Source organism: Mauremys mutica, chromosome 1 (assembly GCF_020497125.1).
Source record: "Mauremys mutica isolate MM-2020 ecotype Southern chromosome 1, ASM2049712v1, whole genome shotgun sequence".
NCBI lineage: Eukaryota > Metazoa > Chordata > Testudines > Geoemydidae > Mauremys > Mauremys mutica.
In genome coordinates, this window is record NC_059072.1 from 67071844 (window position 1) to 67092273 (window position 20430).

The 20430-nt window shown below is 42.4% G+C and overlaps 2 protein-coding genes across 12 annotated transcripts in view; both read left to right on the forward strand.

Annotated features, from left to right (window-relative positions):
* CNOT2 (CCR4-NOT transcription complex subunit 2) overlaps positions 1 to 1134 on the forward strand; it is a 151530-nt gene extending 150396 nt beyond the window's left edge. For all 10 annotated transcript variants that reach the window (XM_044980723.1, XM_044980741.1, XM_044980732.1 and 7 more), the window contains one exon: positions 748 to 1134. In XM_044980723.1, the coding sequence (XP_044836658.1) occupies positions 748 to 834 (87 nt within the window). In that variant the 3' untranslated portion in view covers positions 835 to 1134. The remainder of the gene's footprint in view (positions 1 to 747) is intronic.
* Positions 1135 to 17893: 16759 nt separating this feature from the next.
* The window catches only part of KCNMB4 (potassium calcium-activated channel subfamily M regulatory beta subunit 4), an 85329-nt gene continuing 82792 nt past the window's right edge, over positions 17894 to 20430 (forward strand). For both annotated transcript variants that reach the window (XM_044978711.1, XR_006572280.1), the window contains exon 1: positions 17894 to 18951. In XM_044978711.1, coding sequence (XP_044834646.1) covers positions 18616 to 18951 — 336 coding nt within the window. In that variant the 5' untranslated portion in view covers positions 17894 to 18615. The remainder of the gene's footprint in view (positions 18952 to 20430) is intronic.

The window sequence follows — 20430 nt, forward strand, 5'->3', positions numbered from 1 at the left end:
ATAAATGAGAGAGAAACTCTGCATTTATGAACTAGTAGCTGTAAGAGCCTCATACACTGGCTGCGCATATTCAGTATAATGGTTTATAAAGTGCTTTGAGGTCTTTAGAAGAAAGCCACTACTGAAGTGTAGAGTGGTAGTAAAGGGCTTCTATCTATGCCTCAGCAAACCTAAAGGAAATATGGATACACCTGAAGTTTAACACTTCACCCAGGTATAAACGGTAGTGGAATGCTTTGTTACAGCTGTGATTCTTAAGTCGATTTAAATCTCTTTACATGGTTGTTTATTCTTCTTATATTTCATATCATGAAGAAACCTGGCTTAATGGTATTTCTGACTAATTTGCCTTCCACCAACAGTTGGCATGGTTATATGCCACAAAATACCTCAGTGTTGTGGCATCTAAAGTAAATCTTAGGAAAGATCTTTTGAACTGCTGAAAAATAGCGTTACTAAAAGTTTAGTTGACTTACCTGCACATTTGTGTCTTGTCTGTATGTTTAATAGTTTAAGTGCTCACAACTAGGTTTCTGAAGCTAACTTACCATTTAAAAAATGGGTAAAACAGTGCTATTGCACTATATTATATTGATTTTTGCCTCATTTATATAATAGGAGTTAAATCAAACTATTTCTAAAAGCATCATTTTATTTAAAGAGAAGAAGTTGCTCGTCATGGATACAGACATTTGCATATGCAAGGGAAATATCAACAATTAAATAATCCTTTTTGTTTAATTGTAGGAGTTCCATCTGGAATATGACAAATTAGAAGAAAGGCCTCATCTGCCATCAACCTTCAACTACAACCCTGCTCAGCAAGCCTTCTAAAGACTTCCCTTTTCTTGGGGTATGGCTGTCTCAGCACAATACTCAACATAACTGCAGAACTGATGTGGCTCAGGCATCCTGGTTTTAATTCCTTGAGGATCTGGCAATTGGCTCATGCAAAGGGTCACCATTTGAGGTCCTGCCTTACTAATTATGTGCTGCCCAACAACTAAATTTGTAATTTGTTTTTCTTTAGTTTGAGCAGGGTCTGAATTTGTTTTTGTTTATTTTATTTTATTTTTTGCCAGCAGACAAGCTTGGGTCTAAAGACAAGCGAATACACTGTCAAAAGTTTACCACTTAGTTTCCAAAATGTAAAAAAAAAAAAGGCAAAAAGACAAAATTAGACAATTTGCATTGTTCATTGTAGCACTATTGGTAATAAAAAATGTTTGTGCATTTTTATGTGAAGATCCTTCTCGTATTTCATTTGGAAAGATGAGCAAGGTCTGCTTCCTTCATTTTACTTCCCCTTATGTTTTTGAAAGGCAGTTTTCGCCAAGCTTAATGCAAGAATATCTGACTGTTTAGAAGAAAGATATTGCCACAACCTCTGGTTAGTTTCCAGGGTTGTGTATTACTGAGCTTCATCTTTCCAGAATGAGCAAAACACTGTCCAGTCTTTGTTACAATTTTGTAATAAATGTGTACATTTTTTTTAAATTTTTGGACATCACATGAATAAAGGTATGTATGTACGAATGTGTATATATTATATATATGACATCTATTTTGGAAAATGTTTGCCCTGCTGTACCTCATTTTTAGGAGGTGTGCATGGATGCAATATATGAAAACGGGACATTCTGGAACTGCTGGTCAGGGGACTGCTTTGTCGCCCTGTGCACTAAAGGGCCAGATTTTCAGCAGCCAAGGACATCCATACCCAAGTGAATGTGATGGGACTTAAAGAAGTGAACTGAGACAATTCACTCTGGCTGTTTGAACAGCAGCGTTTCATAGGAAGAGAAAAAAAAAATCAATCTTGTATTTTCTGACCACATAAAGGCTTCTTCTCTTTGTAATAAAGTAGAAAAGCTCTCCTCACTGCAGTGTTGACTTTGATTTGAGATTGTGAAATCATTTCTTCAACAATGAAAAATGAAAATAACTGTTGAAGTATTAAAAATATCAAGCTGTACAGTGGTTAAGACACTTACATTGAAGAGTCTTTTAGCTGCTGATAAATAATTTAAGAGATTATATACCTTCCCTCAGTAGGCCAAAAATTATGGTCAATCTTGTTTTCACATTAAACAAACTAATACAAAATAGAAAATTATTTTTTACAAATGGGGTTGGGTAACATTTGAAATGATAGAAAAGCTTGTATTAAAATACTTTTCTTTTTGTGATGGGTTTGTTGGTTTAGAATTAAAATATCCTAACTCGTCACAGCTTTACTTCCAAGCTGATATTTTACCACTTCAAACAGAGAAGTATGTTTCATTTTATGCATATGACTTCCTGAGGCTCAGACCTCAATAAACAAAACCTGAATACACCATTTCTGGAAAGTACTGTAACTGTTCTCTAAACTAAAGGAAAAAAAAAAAACAACCTGGGTAGTGTGTGTCCCTTATTTTAATGTGACAGCTATTTTACATTCAACAACTTGTGAACTATATTACATCTGATGATGCAAACTATGTTTTAAAAAAAACCTGCGGTTACCAAAGCAAGAAAAGACAGCAAAACAATGTCAGTGAATCTTGATTTTTTTTTTAATTTTAGTTTTTAACCTATTTTTCTATGTAGTACAAAACAGTTTGTTGGCATTTATCATATAATGTTTGGAAATTGACCAATAATGACATTTGCTGTGTTTCTGTATCAGGTGTATAGCAACTTTAAATTCTACATTTTTATATGTATTTTGGGATAAGAGAGACATAAAAATATAAAACTACTTATATATCATCTTTTTATTATTTAAAGCAAACAACTTTCTCAATCTGAAAAAATGGAAAGTGATGGTCATATTTAAATGGTTATAAACACTGATGATTAAAGTTGCCTATGATTTTTCCCTAGCTCAGAAAAGAATCAAACATTTAACTATTAAGAAACAAAAACTATAAACGGAGGAATGATGTATTGAAAAAAATCACAAAGGTTAATGCTCACTCATGGTAAATATTTCTAATTTTAAAAGGCCTGCTTGGACTGCAAGATTTAGGTTTTTAAAAGTATCTTAAGAATACATATAACTTTAATTTAGATGTGATTATTTGTGGTCGAATATATTTTTTCCTGCACAATATCAGTCTTGGTGAAATGAGGTAGAGTAAGGAGCAAGACAGTTAGTGAAATTAACAAGACAAAACAAAATCTTACATGCTGCAAAGTATGTGATGACATTTTAAAATCAATCATTAATCTGGAATTGGGAATGTAACCGCATCTTCCAAACGGTGACTTTTGTAAAGACTTTGCATTCCGTTACACTAATTCAGAAGCTTGATGTACTTAAAATTAATATCAAATACAATGCACAAATACCAGTGCAGGAGCTGATGACTTATCCTTTCCAAGGGAATAAATGATTTGGCTCATTTATCCTGCTTCTGGGTGATTAAAGAAGAGAGACAGAGATTTGTAACTCCTTGGTTATTTTAGTTTTGTATCAGGTTGTGCCAAAGTACGAGAAGGAGCTTTGAATACAAAACAAAAGATATAAAACTTATAGACTCATAGACTTTAAGGTCAGAAGGGACCATTATGATCATCTAGTCTGACCTCCTGCACAACGCAGGCCACAGAATCTCACCCACCCTCTCCTGTAACAAACCCCTAACCTGTGTCTGAGTTATTGAAGTCCTCAAATCGTGGTTTAAAGACTTCAGGGTGCAGGGAATCCTCCAGCAAGTGACCCGTGCCCCACGCTGCAGAGGAAGGCGAAAAATCTCCAGGGCCTCTGTCAATCTGCCCTGGAGGAAAATTCCTTCCCGACCCCAAATATGGCGATCAGTTAAACTCTGAGCATGTGGGCAAGACTCACCAGCCAGTACCCAGGAAAGAATTCTCTGTAGTAACTCAGATCCCAACCCATCTAACATCCCATCACAGACCACTGGGCATATTTACCTGCTAATAATCAAAGATCAATTAATTGCCAAAATTAGGCTATCCCATCATACCATCCACTCCATAAACTTATCAAGCTTAGTCTTGATGCCAGATATGTCTTTTGCCCCCACTACTCCCCTTGGAAGGCTGCTCCAGAACGTCACTCCTCTGATGGTTAGAAACCTTAGTCTAATTTCAAGTCTAAACTTCTTGATAGCCAGTTTATATCCATTTGTTCTTGTGTCCACATTGGTACTAAGCTTAAATAATTCCTCTCCCTCCCTGATATTTGAAGTACTCCAGGAACAATTACAGGTCTCCTTAATAAAAAGCAGAACACTTCCAAAAAAAACTTCCTGAAAACATTTTAAATCACCATATTTTGGTGACCTGAATTAACTTAGGATACGATGGTTATATCTATATTTCAATAAAAGACCTGTGACACAGCCAGGGCTGGCCTGGGTCAGCTGACACGGGGTTCAGGCTACGGGGCTATAAAATTGCAGTGTAGCCATTTGTGCCTGGGCTGGTGCCCACGCTCTGAGACCCCACGAGAGGGGTGGTTCCCAAAGCCCAGGCTCCAGCCTGAGCCTGAACATCTATCCTACTATTTTTAGCCACACAGCCTGAGTCAGCTGACCCAGGCTCTGAGACTTGGTACTGAGGATTTTTTTAACAACGCTGTAGACCTATCCTGTGGGTATGTCTACACTCCAGTGTAAGCCCAGGGTTTGAACTCAGGCTCAACCTAACCCCTCTTCTGTCAACACACACATCAAACTAACCCAGGCTCCCAGGGTGGGTGGAGGATCCAAGCCCAAGTCAAGCCGGGTCCCAGGATTCAAGCCCCAACTGCTTTGCAGTATAGATGCAGCCCAACTGGACTCATGCTCTGGGAGTCCGCCAAAAGTATCCCACTGGCCAATTTTCTTTGTTCTCTGGCAGTCAAGTTTTCCCACACTGCACTGTGAACAAAGGCTAGAGCAGCCACATTTTGGGAGGGCCCAGCATAGTGTGGTGTAGATGCTGAAGCCCCAGGTTGGGACTGATGGTTTATGAATTCCTAACCTGAGGTTACAAATGAGTGTAGATGCTCAAACCCAGGGTCTGCTAACTTGAGTTCTAACCCGGGCCTTAGGTTGCAGGATAGGCATACCCTATGCTACAACACTCTGGTTTGTTGTATATCCAGTGGCAGCTAATGTACTTTGGAGGGGATTTTATATTCACTGTAACATTATTCTTGGAGTAAAAAGATTACTATTCAACTACTTTCATTTGTCTTTTTTCTGTAATTACATGTAGTCCTCTGTGGACCGTACACAAAATAAGTTTTGAGTAGCAATATAAGACTGGTTTTCTCAAAACAGTTGGAAATATTTAGATCTTTGAAGTGTTTCAAAGACATTTAATAGAATTATAGAATATCAGGGTTGGAAGGGACCTTAGGAAGTCATCTAGTCCAACCCCCTGCTCAAAGCAGGACCAATCCCCAACTAAATCATCCCAGCCAGGGCTTTGTCAAGCCTGACCTTAAAAACCTCTAAGGAAGGAGATTCCACCACCTCCCTAGGTCACCGATTCCAGTGCTTCACAACCCTCCTAGTGAAAAAGTTTTTCCTAATATCCAACCTAAACCTCCCCCGTTGCAACTTGAGACCATTACTCCTTGTTCTGTCATTTCTAGAGTTGTGGTTTTGTTAATGCTTGTTATAAAGCCCTCTTCATTGACACATTGAAACAGATGCAGAATTATTCCAGTTTATTTGGATAATCGCTTGTCTGTTGGAAAAAATTAAATGGATATTACACACTTGTCTAGAAATAGTATTGAAGAGACTATTCAGTTAGACAACTATTCCTGCCTTATCTCAAACCACTGGGCCTTTTCCAAAACTGAATTAAAAACAAGCAATCTTAGCATGGGTCCTGATGCTGCAAATATTTACACATGTGAGTAACTTCATGCACTTGAGTCTTACTGAACACACATATAATCCCACTGAACATGTGAGGCTACTCACGTGTATGGTTATTCGTGTACAATATTTTGGCTTAGATACCAAAGCTGTCTGCGCTATGTATTTTAGTATTAGTGACTGACAGATTGCTGATTGACACAGTAAGTGTTATCCAGCACAGGAACTTATAGTCCTGCTGCTATTTTGCCATACATTATGTGCAATGTTGTATCTTTAGATCAGTGCAATTGATTTGAATTTTATACTTTATTACAGTAGATAATATTTCAAAGAAAGTATAGACTCTCAATTTTCAGAAGATTTTGCTTAAAATAAGCTAAGAGTCCTATACTGTAGTTAGTATTTAACTGAAGTTCTAAAATGTGCTGCATTTCAGTAACAAGAGACACTAACTTTGAATTATATATTTTTTTTGTAATGACCCAGAGGCAATGCTGAAAGTAACTGGAAATCTTCAATACTTTTGTCTCTAAGTCTGTTTAGTAGACAACTAGATCCTGGCATTGATATCTAGTTGGTAATGACTCAATGATTCAAACAGGTTAGTCAGTTTCTAAATAAAATTGTTATAAATATATTAAACTATACTGGACACATTTAAAATTTACTTTTTAGTAATCTCCCAGTAACTTTAATTAAAACTGCTTCCACAGGAATGTGTATTTACACTGACTGAAATTGAATGCAAACTTCATTGGCAGTCTACCTTATTCAAGAAGGGGAATTGTGATGCTAATTAATGAATGAGCTGCATAGTTTTGTATTCTAAATAACTAAATATAGGTTGCATAGGTTAAAATAGTTAAACATTTCAGAATAAGCTTATTCTTTGGATACCATGCTTCCCCCACACATTTTTCTTAAAGAGGATACTCAGAATTATGGTAATAGGAGTTTGGGTTGGGTACAGGCTACTGTACTGTAACTTTTTTCTCCTGGATTCTCACTTGAGACTCTTCACATAGCCAATCCCCAAAATTCTCACCCTATTTGTTTCCCTCCTTCAGCATTTTGGGGGCATCAAAAGAGTTTACATCTAGGCATTTGAATAATAATGAAGTTACATTTTACAGATTAATTTTTAAATTGTGGTTTGAATAACCTCAGTAGATTTAATTTGCCCTTTAAAAACAGTCTACAATTGGAGTTACTTTTCAGCTTTTAAAAGTAAAGTTAGATTTAGCTGACACATTTTTCTTGAATGTTATGAAGTAAACTGACTTGGAAATATAGTACTACGAGTTGGATAAATAAAACATTTCCACTTGAACTTGTTAGATTTTTATATGCCCAAGTTTCCTATTTTATTTTACATAAACATACAATGTTTTAACTGTGAAGATGTCAGAGCATTTTAACAATTTTTATTGTATGCAGCTGTTAAAAAGTCTGCACTGTCCACTGTACAAGCAAACTAGCAACTGTCATATTATACGCTGCTTCTTTCATATGCCTGTGCATTGTTGCTGATCAATAGCTAATGAAAAGTTGGGCACTTGGCACTTGTGTTGACATGTTTGCGAGAAGAAGGGAAAAGTGATGCCTCCTTTTGTTCCTGAGCCCTGATGGTCACTTTTTAATTTGAAAGTATGGGATGAAATCTATACATCTCATGTTTACAAATAAATGAACTGCTTATGGTATCATAAGCATTGCATTCTCAATAGCCTTGCTTCACTAAGCTTATCTACATGCTCCTAAAAATTGTATTTAAAGATTTCAAGAAATATGACAAGAGTTCAGTCAATCTAGTATTGCAGAAATACTTTTATACATTACTAGTCCAGGCACTGTCTATAAAAGCCTATATAAAAGATTAAACAATATTTACTATTTTCATATTCAAGCTTTGACTTAAACACCAAGACACTTGTTAATGAAATTGTCCCCTCTCATGCTTTAGGATATATGGTAAAAAAGAGTATACATAGAGGACCAGTTTTTTCTGTAGCACTGCTTTGGATGAAGAGCAAGACCTTTTCTTTGCCATTTACCTTCATACCCATCTATCTGTGATTTGCCTCCCCTGTAGCCAAAGTTCAGTTTCTTTGAACCAATCAATAACTGTCTACGTAAGCAAGATGCCCATTTCAGTTTGGCTTATACAAAAGATTGTACTGGCCGTTTGTATAGAAATACAACTGAAGTCAGAGGGCTACACTAAACACATACACTTTGACAAATATTACAGGAACCGTCGCCGCTGCTACTACAGAGAATTACAGGAAATCACACAAAGAAATACAGGTTGCTTAACAGAGCTCATTTTACCCAGTTGCCCATAGTTGTAGATTGTGTCAAACAGCCTTCAGATGCCAGAAAAGTGCACTCTGCTTTTCATAGGAAGATTTGTCTGTAGAATGCAGTCTGTCCACAAATTAACAAGACAAAATGTATCTGAAACTGGTGAGTAGTTAATGCTATGTGAGATTTTCCAGTTGTCAACATACGTGGCCATATTGGTAGATTATCAATTGGAAATATTCAGTTCCTCCAATTTTTGAAAACATGTCTATGGGCCTCTCCTTAACACTCTTAATAAATGCAAACAGCTTGAAGCATATTTGAATTAACACATTTCCTGGGCATTTCCAGCTCTCCAGTACCAAAAGTAAAAAAATATAATATAGTTAGACATCTGAAAGGATTAAAAACCTGCGCAAATTAGATATAGATTTCATAGTTAATGTTTACCTTTCTTTGTTGAACATTTTAATCTACTTATGACTAGTGGAACTTTATTAATACTTACCCATCTATTTTCAAAGTGCTGTATAAATGTTAACCTTCAACACTGATTTGATTTGGACCAATTGGAAAAGATTAATAGTGCTACCACTCAGGCAACTGTCCTGCAATCACTCTGTACAGGTGCACCTTCAGAGGGACTGCACAGGTGCTGGGGCCTGCCCATGCAGAGCCCCATTGAAGGTGCAGAGCTCTGGCCAATCACAAATCCTATGATTGGGGCATTAATGATTGCATATGTAACTTCTTCTGACCCAAATAAAATGTATGGAATGTAAATATTTGTAGAGCCCTTTGTAAAGGTAAAGGACCTGGTAAGTGTTCAGCATTATATTCCATTCTCATTTCACCACCTTGTGAAGGCACATTTGTTCAGTGAGCTAAAGTTATCTATAAGTGGTTTTGTAGTACTTACAAGACAAGAAATAGTGTTCTTTTCCCAGCAGGTTAACCAATTTAATGGTGATATATGTAAGAAAAAAGGCTTCAGGGTGAAGAATTGATTAAATGTGTGTAAGTTAGTTTTGTTTGTTTAGCAGGTGGATGAACCAAGGAATGTATGCAGTTTTGGTACAATGAAAAGGATGGTGAATCTCAGAAACTTAATGTCCCCCTTACATGCAAAGACCCCGTGTCTTATAACGACGGAGTACAGAACACATGGATGGGTATTGATACTGGAAGGGAGTAGGGGAGGGTACAAAATTGAATACCAAATGTGAGAAGACTCCTATTGCTAATTGTTTGAAAGGGGAAGACTAATAGTGGGAGGGTTAGTCATGCTTTCATATAAGAACACAATGTAATGAGGTAATCAGGAGGCAGAGGAACAAAGAATTTGTCAGCATGGGAGCTGTCCTTTAGGAAGGTAGACATGACAAGTAAGAAACCTATGTGGTAAAAATGAGTTGTTAGGAACTAGAGGGCTGGATGTAGATCACATAGGGTTTAGAATCGTTGTAAGAAGTTTTAGTATTTTACTTACATACGCGTGCGCACAAAGAGCAGCATTGTGGTTTACAAGAGAGCACCATCTCCAAAAATGCTAGCAGTTCAGAATGATTGTAGGGGACAGATGATGATAAAAAACTAGCCAAAATGAGGAGTGTGTTAGAAATATAAAAAATAGATGGCAGCAGATAGTATGAAGAACTAAAGACAGCAAGCCACACACCTAAGATTGGAGTAATTTTCCTGAAAAATATTTGATTATAAACATATATGTGATATACAGGAGCTAACCTCCGGATAAAGAATGTAGTGGTGCAACTGTGGATAATATTCAATAGCATTTATATTCATATCACAAAAGTAGATTCTTGATAGACTTTGTACCAAATATTGCTGAATATAACATTTGAAGAACTTACTTATTTGTAAGGGTTTGACATTGAGCATTGCCCTATGAGAGAGGTGACAGTGAAAAGCGACACTGCTATTCCATATTTATTCTCTGATTACTTCTGTATGTTGTCCAATGTACGTCACCTGAAGAACTGCAAGCTCAGCTTCTGTCTGGAATTACTACTGCTCTGTTTGTATAGAATTGCCCACACTAAAGGCTATGGAATCAGAACAGGTGAGAGAGGATACAATTGAGCATGCTTTCACAGCTGTATCTTTAGGCAATGCTTGCTTGGTCAGTGTAAATGTGTTAGTGAGCCATTCAGTAGGTCTCTGAAAACACCCAATGCCTTTTGCAAGGAGATCTATACTTATGCTGGGGTAGGCAGTCTATGGGGCCACCTTTAAATGTGCAATCCCCTCCTCAAAAAAATCTGGAGTTTGTATGCAAATAATTGTCATTTATCACCGACTCTTCCATATTCTGCATAACTGATTGAAATGCTCCTGAAGAACACATTTCAAACAGCTGATCTGTCAACAACATAGACCCTCGAATTGGATTTCAGACCAGATACAGCACTGAGATGGTGCTGATCATGACTGTAAACCTCCTGGTTGACTGGGTGATTTGGGAGGGTAGAAAGAATCACACTGCGCTGGCCCTGATTGTTAGTCTCATGTTGTAACCCGCTCAAGGGGATGCCCAGAGTTGTGAGCCACTGTAGTGCCTCTGTGCCACAGCAAGTGAGAGATTTGTCGAAGACTAGAGTGTGTCAGCTCCTTGTCCCCCAGTCTGTTCACCTCCCCAGCAAACTCCTCAAGGCTCTCTCAGCACAAACCTTGCCTAGCAAGTAACAACCAGTGAACTCCAGCCCCATGCTCAGATTTTTCTCTGCAATACACAGACTACCACTGTGCATTCACAAGATATTAAGTTTGCTACTCTGATGAGTCAATAGATCAGTTTATTAATTTAACTGAGATAAATACACATGACCCTTTAAACACAGTACTGAGCTGGGTTAATAGCAAAAGTAAAACAAGTTTATTAATTTTAAAAGATGGATTAAATGATACCATGCAAAAGAGATAAAGGTAGAGAGAGTTACAACCAAATAAAAGTGAAAACACACATCTAAAAGACTACAACTTAACCTAGCAAGATGCAGTCTATTCAAGCAGGTTTTTCTCACCCCCTAGTCTCCTTTCCTGCTTTCCACTGGCCATGATGCATCACAGAGATCAAATTGCTTGGTTTCTTTGTCTCCTGAGGTGAAAGATAAAGATGGAGTCTCTCTTGGTTCCTTATATCCCCAAAGGAATGTCTTTGTTTTACAAGTCAGGAAGGCCTCCTGGATTCAGTCTTGCATGTCTCTTTGGGGTACAGAAGCCATGTTAATTCTCTCTCTCAAGTCCAGGATCATGAGAGCCCCTGCCAGTTCAGCTCAATGGTTTTGTTTACTGCTATATGTAAATTGAGGTAAAGCCACATTCCTTTGTCTAGGGTAGACCTGTTTATCACCTTTACCTAGGCTAGGCTGTCTTAGCCATGTTTTTGTAATGTAAGAATGGCTATACTGGATCAGACCAATAGTCCATCTAGCCCAGTGTCCTGTCTTCTGACACTGGCTGGTGCCAGATGCTTCAGAGGGAATGAACAGAACAGGGCAGTTATAGAGTAATCCTCTCTTGGCATCCAGCCCCAGCTTCTGTCAGAAGTTTAAGGACACCCAGATGATGGGGTTGCATCCCTGACCATCTTTGGTAGAAAATGGACCTATCCTCTATGAGTATCTAATTCTTTTTTTAACCCAGTTCTACTTTTGGCCATCACATCTTCTGGTAACAAATTCCACAGGTAGCCTGTATGTTGTGTGAAAAAGTGCTTCCTTTGGTTAGTTTTAAACTTGCTATTTAATTTCATCAGGTGAGCCCTGGTTCTTGGGTTACATGAAGGGGTAAATAACACTTCCCTATTCACTTTCTCCACACCATTCATGATTTTATAGACTTTTATTGTATTCCCCACCCCCTTAGTTGTCTCTTTTATAAGATGAACAATCCCAGTCTTTTTAATCTCCTCATATGGCATTTGTTTTATAACCCTAATTATTTTTTTTTGCCCTTCTCTGTACCTTTTCCAATTCTAATATATCTTTTTTGAGATGGGGCAAGAAGAACTGCATGTAGTATTCTAGGTGTGGGTGTACCATGAATTCATACAGTGGCATGATGATGATTTCTATTTTATCGATCCCTTTCCTAATGGTTCCTAACATTGTTAGCTTTTTTTGACTGCTGCTGCACATTGTGCAGCTGTTTTCAGGGAACTATCCACAATGACTCCAAGATCTCTTTCTTGAGTAGTAACAGCTAAATTACAACCTATTATTTTGTATGCACAGTTAGGAATATTTTTTTCCAATCTGCATTACTTTGCACCTATCAAGCTGGAATTTCATCTGCCATTTTGTTGCCCAGTCAACCAGTTTTCTAGGAACCCTTTGTAACTCTTTGTAGTCAGCTTTGAACTTAACTATCTTGAGTAATTTAGTATTATCTTCCAACATTGCCACCTCACTGTTAACCCCCCTTTCCTGATCATTTATGAGTATGTCGAACAGCACTGGTCCCAGTACAGATCCTTGGGGGACCCTACTATTAACATCTCTCTATGAAAACTGACCATTTATTCGTACCCTTTTTTCTCTATCTTTTAACCAGTTATTGATCCATGAGAGGACCTTCTCTCTTATCTCAAGACTGCTTACTTTGCTTAAGAGCCTTTGGTGTGGGACTTGTCAAAGGCTTTCTGAAAGTTCAGGTATACTGTATCCACTGGATCACCCTTGTCCACGTGCTTGTTGACACCCTCAAAGAATTCTACTAGACTGGTGAGGCATGATTTTCCTTTATAAAAGCTGTGTTGACTCTTCCCCAACATATCATGTTCATCTATTTGTCTGATCTATTTTTACTATAGTTTCAACCAATTTACCTGGTACTGAAGTTAGGCTTACTGACTTGTAATTGCCAGGATCACCCCTTTTTAAAATTGGCACTAATTTAGCTACCCTCTAGTCATCTGCTACAGAGGCTGATTTAAGTGATAAGTTACGTGCCAGTTTGTAGTTCTGCAATTTCATCTTTGAGTTCCTTTAGAACTCTCAATGGTGACTACCATCTGGTCCTGGGGACTTATTACTGTTTAATTTATCAGTTTGTTCCAAAACTACCTCTACTGCCATCTCAATCTGGGACATTTCTTCAGATTTGTCACCTAAAAAGAGTGTCTCAGGTGTGGGAATCTCCCTCACATTCTCTGCAGTGAAGACCAATGCAAAGAATTAATTTAGCTTCTTTGCAATGGGCTTATCTTCCTTGTGTGCTTCTTTAGCACCTCGATCATCTAGTGGCCCCACTGATCATACCACTCCTAGTGTCCTGCAGTAATCACCCCTGTTCTTCCTATTCAACATCTATATTTAATCTCGTAGAAGCAGCTTGTATGTACTTCTGCATATTGCTGGTACTGATGATGTAACTTCACATCAGGCATGGTCCCATTACTCAATACTGCCAGTGCCTGAGTAACAGTAAAACCCATATTAGTTAAACCCAGGGAAGACATAGGAGGTGAGAGTGGAAAGAGGAAAGTGTTTTCAAGTACTGGCCCTAATCATAACATTACCCTTCTTCAAAGGTGTCTGTCCTCTGAGCACCAGTGTGGATGGAGTCTTGGGGGTCCCGAAGGACTCCTTACTGGCATCAGTAACTAGAAGCGCCTTTCAATAGCTGCAGCCAGGCATGAGACTGCCCTTTTTCTGCTATGGACCTGGCCACAGTAGTCCACATAATTGTCACTTCCAGGATCAACTACTGAACTAAACTGTACGGGGTTGAAAGCGATTACTATGAACAAGCAGTGGCCAGTGAGACAGGGTAATGAACTTGCTATCCTGGATGCCTCACTGACTCTATTCACAGGCTGTATTCAACAACTGGATCTTCAGTGGGGTTGGACCCATCTGGGACAGGCTACTTTTCTCTGTGACCATAAAGCTACACTAATCAGAAACACTAGATCTGACTGCACTTTTAATTAAATTTGTGTATGTACCCCATAACTACTCTTTTTGCTGGTCTGCATGCACACACAACCACCCAGAAAACTTTTTACCAATGAGTCACTTAAGATACTGCACAAGGAAGGAGCAGAGTTTGACACTGGCAGACCAGGTGCCAGCTCATGCCAAGGTTTGTATCATAGAATCATAGATTATTAGGGTTGGAAGGACCTCAGGAGATCATCTAGTCCAACCCCCTGCTCAAAGCAGGACCAATCCCCAAATGGCCCCCTCAAGGATTGAACTCACATCCCTGGGTTTAGTAGGCCACTGAGCTACTGCTACCCCTCCCCCGCTTGAGCTATGCTGATAAAGCCATAGCTGGAAACCATCTGGCTCAACTGTGTGTTAGCATTGATAAAGTAGCTATTAGATTTATATATGTGTATTTGGACTTTATGAAATGTTTGAGTTGCTGCATTAATCTCACTTATAATATCTGTATAGCATGTTATAAGGTAATATTTAAATGTTTTGCTCTGTAACTATAAAAGTGTTTGCTATCCCCCACAGTCAGGAGAGAAGTAATACCAAGTGTGAAATACTAGTTTATCACAAGAGGGGTCATTTCCTGCTCAACAAAAGAAGCCCTATAGACACTAGATGAACCAGTGTGTAAAATCAGTGGACAAAGGACTTTGCTTATTGCTCCCCGCACACCCATGAAGAGAGGATGTACACAAACCCTGGTCCTATCAGTTTGACCTGGAGAAAGGGAATAAAAATCTCTGTCAAGAAGAAATTATCCCAGTGCTGCTTGGACTTCAGGAAGAGGGCAAGACTTCTAAGCATAAGCAAGGGATCCCCAGCTGTTTAGAATGATTAGCCCTAAAGGTCATATAGAGCTAGAACATTACAGCTGCTTCTATTACATTTTGAAACTTAAGTCTGTAACTCATTGATGTGTATGGTTATTTGCTTTAATCTTGTAAATAACTCCCATTTTTTCCTAGTTAGTTAATAAACCTTTAGTTAATTATAGGATTGACTACAAACTTTGTCTGGTGAGATCAGGGTGCACTTGGCCTGGGGTAAGTGATTGGTCCTTTGTGACTGGGAGTAAACTGAATATTGTTGTGATGTTTGGAGTAAGGAGGGATTGTCTAGCACAAAGGCAGGCTTGTCTTGGGGGCAAGGGTAAAGCGGTTGTAGTGCTTGAGGAGTTCACACTTGATACTTGGTTAGGTTAGAGAAATCTAAATATAGAACACACCACCAGTTTGTGGTCTCTGCCCTGCTTCTTGGCAGTTTGCCCTGAGGTTGTCACTCACGGTTGTTTGCAACATCAGACAACTTGACACAGAAAATGGTGTCTAGAAGATAAATGTTTGCTGTTTTGCTGCAGTATTATACAAAAATGAATTGTTTTAATTCAACTTTTGCTTATAGCTTAATGCATGTGGTTGCTAAACTTTTCTGTAGCAGTACTTTCTTTAGCAGCACTTGGTTTTTCCCAGTCTTTGTTTGTGGGCCTTGCTGCCAGTGAATTCATTTGTCCTTGACTTACCAGGCTTCTGGACTGCCACGTTTTTTTGGCAGGGTACAACCTATGTTTAACTCTGGTTGCTAGGTTTTCCTGTAGAGTACATGCTGGACTAGAACAGATTTGCAAATAGAAACGTTTTTCCTGCTGATTTCACATTGACTCAGCAGGATCACTTTTTTTTTTTAAACTTAATTGAGTAAGACTTTGCTTTTACGACCCCTTTCTAATGCAAAGGACATAATTAATCTCACAAATTGGAGTAAAGCTGAAGCCTGGTTACTGGAAAACAGTAACTGCTACTTCTACCAGTTACATCAGGCAATCTGCTCTGGAATGGAGTTGCTGTGGGTGACAGAAGGTGACCTTAGACATTCAAAAATTGTCTAAATCGTCGTTCTATCATTCCTGCAGTTATGTTCTGAGCACAGCCCTGTAAAAGATTTTACTTTTTGAAGCTGAGTTTGGGCTGTTAGCCACATGGGCATTGGTTTGATTTTCTGTGGGGGGAGGAGGAAAGCTTAGCAGCTCTGATCTCCCCCCATCTCCATGTTGAGTGTAGGTAAGGTGAAGGGCCAGGGGCGGCTCCAGGCACCAACACAGCAAGCATGTGCCTGGGGTGGCAAGCTGCGGGGGGCAGCAGTCAGGCAGCCTTTGGCAGCATGCCAGCGGGAGGTCCACTGGTCCCACGGCTTTGGCAGCAATTTGGCGGTGGGTACGCTGAAGGCGCGGGACCGGTAGATCACCCACAGAAACACCGCCAAATCCATGTGACCAGCAGACCGCCTGCAGGTGTGCCGCCAAAGGCCGCCTGACTGCCGTGCTTGGGGCGGCAAAAACCATAGAGCCGCCCCTGTGAAGGCCAGTGGGCATGTCCACAACTGTGTATTTCTCTCCCCCCCCACAGAAGGTAGGTCCTTTTGCTGCTGAATCGGCATAGGCACACCGCTGAGGGGTAGGAGAGGGTCTGTCGAATGAGCCCTCTGCCCAGCAAGGAGAGCACCCACAACGCTTGTGTTGCCGGCCCAAAAAGGCCTGAGGCAGCAAACAGTGGTTCGTTGCCCGGTGTGCGTCGCACTAATTATCACACCAGGGTGGAGAATGCAGAAAAAGTTTATTTGAGCTCAAGTAAGGTGCCAGGGAGATATTACAATCTCAGATCCTGCACACAGATAGAAGCTGTGTGTCTCTTCTTATACATGATTTCAGTTACACATCTCTATTACCCCCCACACTCCTCCCCTTACTACCCCCCCCCTTCCTCCTCCCATATAGTAGACACATTGTATAGCTAGCGTTTACATTAACAGGTTAAATCATTCTTGACAGCAAACAATCTATCTGCTAGTAACTTTTCAAGGCTGTTAGCCTGGTTCACTTCGGAATTTATTATCTTGTCTCCCCTCTTTATAAACTAAACACAAGTAATAAAAGGGGCCTCTTTTTACTATCTCCTGCTGTCCGTGTTGTACTGATAAGAAACAGTTACACATTCCATTCTCACTTCTAACTTGGGAATTCAACTAGAGTTTAACATAAAGGGACTCTTAGACCAGCATAAAATAACTTTGGTTCAATTCAGGCCTAGTACAGAAAGACTTCATTAATACTGTGGTTTTCTACCCTCCTGAATTATCTAGGAATATGCCTAATGGCACCAACACTTGCCACCCCTCAAGAATTAAAGATTAATCTTTCATTAAAGATTGTCATGTGATGAACCCTCCAGGAATATACCCAGTCAAAGCTGGCAACCCTGGCCACCCCCCAGAGGCTCTTGCAGGGGCGCAGGGGGGGGGGGGTTCTCCTAGGCTATCCCTATGTACCAACCCCTCCTCCTGTCTTCTGGCTGCGCTGCCAGCCCGCGGCCTCCTTCCCAAGCACCGTGTGCAAAGGCCGCAGGGCGCCCAACGTGCTTCGGAGCAACGAGCTCAGCGCCCTCAGCCACCGCCGGGGGCCGGTTTCTGTAGCTGGCCGCTTTAGCGCTGCCCTGAGATGAGGCGCCAGGTTTAGTGTCTTCCCGGCGCCCGGGGGAGACATTCTTGCAGCCAGGCTGATTACCTGGCCCAGGGCGGGCGGGCTGCTCCCGGCTCCGGCCAAGCGAGGGCTCAGCAGTCCCGCTCGCCTGACAGGGACTGGGGCCCCCCATTGAGCTCGAGGGTGCTGGTTTCCGGGCCCGGGCTCTGAACGCGCCGCTTGCTGCTCGGGGGCCTGGGTCGGGCCCCGCGGCGCGGGCTGGATTGGCAGCAGGGCCCCGTGCGGCTGGGCGGGGCCTGGCTCCGAGCCAGCCCGGCGGCGTCGCGGATCGAAGCGCTGAATGAAAAGTGTCTCGGCGGAGGCGGCTCCCCAGCGGCCCCTCCTCGCGGGGGGCTGGGTGCGAGCGAGTTACCCGCACGCGTGCGGCGCTGATCCCGCCGTCTCCGCTGCCCTGCCCCGGGTGGGGCCGGCGTTCGCCCCCGCCCAGGAGCGCCTTTCGGTGGCATTAATCCGGAGCAGTAATCGGGCGCTTCCTGCAACACGTCTCCGGGGGCAGATAATCCCGGGCCAAGCTGTCCCGAGAGGAGATTGCCTCGCCCGGGGGCTGGATCAGCCGGCTGCCGCGGATCAGCGGGGTCAGGGCTGAGCAGGCGAGTCTCCCAGCCATGAGGGGCTGCTGGGGGAGCAGCGAGCTCGCTCCCGCTAAGCGGCTTAGCCCCCGGCAGATGTTGCCAAGCTCCCAGCCAGCCCCGATCATTGGCGGAGGGAGAGGCCGAGAGGGCCGGGAAACACCTCTGGCTCGGGGGGAAGAGGAGGGGGCTTGCACTGGTGCCTGGCACCCTCCGCCTTGCACCATGCGGGGGGAGTGAAGAGTTGCACGGCGGCGTCTCGCCTCAGCAGGGGAGCTCCGGCCCCCGGCGGAGGGGAGCTCGGCAGCTGGAGTGGAGGGAGTTTGTCTCCGATCGCCCCCTTCCTCCTCCTCCTCTCGCACCCTCTGCTGCTCTTGCTGCCAGGCTGGGGCAGCGCTTGCCTGTGGTAGGGGGAGATGGCGAAAATCAGGGTGTCTTACGAGTACACAGAAGCCGAAGACAAAAGCATCCGGCTCGGCTTGTTCCTGATCGTCTCTGGCATCGTGTCGCTCTTCATCCTGGGTTTCTGCTGGCTCAGCCCCGCTTTGCAAGATTTGCAAGGCAAAGCTGCCAACTGCACGGTGCTCTCGGTGCAACAGATCGGGGAGATGTTTGAATGCACGTTCACGTGTGGCACGGACTGCAAGGGCACCTCGCTGTACCCCTGCCTCCAGATCTACGTCAACAACTCGGAGTCCAACTCCAGGGCGCTGCTGCACCAGGACGAGCACCAGCTCATCACCAACCCTAAGGTAAACTTGTGCCAGGGAGAGAAGGGCAGGGGGAGGCCCCGGGGCGCTTGTAACTCCCCAGCTGCGGGAACAGGGAAGCCAGCCCTTGCTCTGGGGTTTGTCTCTGAATCCCGGGGATGGGGGGAGGGAGGGAACCCACGGACACTGGATCTAATGGCCTGAATAGCAAAAGCAGATCAGCCCCTCGCTTCCTACTGCCCCCTCTTTGCTCCGGCTGTGCCGCCGCCTGTTGCTAGAGCCCCGCGCTCCTGTCAGTATCTAACTGAGGCGCTGCAGCCTTTGGAGCCCTCCCTCCTCCCCGCCTGCTTCGCGCCCGCCGCCCGTAGGCCAGCAAAGTTTTACCTCCAGAGTTAACTTCTTTCGTGGATAAGCGCGTCACCCGGGCTCACGCTGCTCCTCTTCCCAGCCCCGGCATGGACGGACCTGCTCACAGGTCCTCTGAAGGCGATCACAGGTCTAATGGGAAGAAGAGCCTGGAGTTCCCCCCCACCCCCCTAATGTTAATCGTGTCCAGTAAAAGAGCCAATAATTGATGGGAGCTTGAAGCCGCGGAATCCATCGGGGCTGCGAGGATAACAACGCCAGGTTTGTGTCTGAGCCCCGATCTACCGGGACCTCCACACACGGCCAGAGAGAAACACCATTGACAACGGATTGCGACCTCCCCTCGGTGCAATCTATCCCCCGGCTGCTCGGAGAGAGAGGGGCAGGGGTCCTGAGAGGAGGCGCGCTGGGGACGGCAAAAGAATCGCACACAGTCAGCTGCGTTTGCGATTCCTTCGCGGTTATTGCAGATGTTTAGATCCGAGGTTCTTCCTTCCAACCGGGCTGCTCCGTATTGATCCCTTTAAGGAAATCCCCATTCCAGGGAAACGATTGAAAAGACTCCCACTGTGGGAGAGCCAGCCGGAAAAGAAGTTAAACGCACAACTTCAGCAACTAGCAATTAAACGAGAAAAATGATGTGGAACGGAAGGCCAGTGTATTCTTTGCTTTGAGCACATGCCGGGAAGATTCCACCTTTGCAACCCTCTTCTTTAAACCAACGAAACAAAAAAAATTTCTCCTGGGCTATGAGGTGTGTTTCTGTGGCTGTGTTTGTAAAATATGATCCCTGCCCTTTCAGTTTACCCCAAGTGTAGTAGCTGGCAAAGGAGTTAAACACTTTTCTAAATTGGCACACAGTTAATATAAGCAAGTGGAAGGAAGGGTAAAAAACCCACAGCTGTTGCAGCGAGGTAAGCATTGAGTGTGTATTTATGCTATGAGAATTACTATCCCCTTTTTATATTTCATGTGCTACAAAAGCAAATGCTTATTTTCATGTTTTTGCTTTAAAGTTTTTTTTCTCTTGCATTTGGCTCCTACTTGAAAGTTCCTGATTTAGATTAGCTGGCAGGCTATAGTATAGTGTGATTCATAGCTATGTCCCAAAGCTGCAAGTCTCCAACGCATTGTTGTGCATAAGCATACCATTGT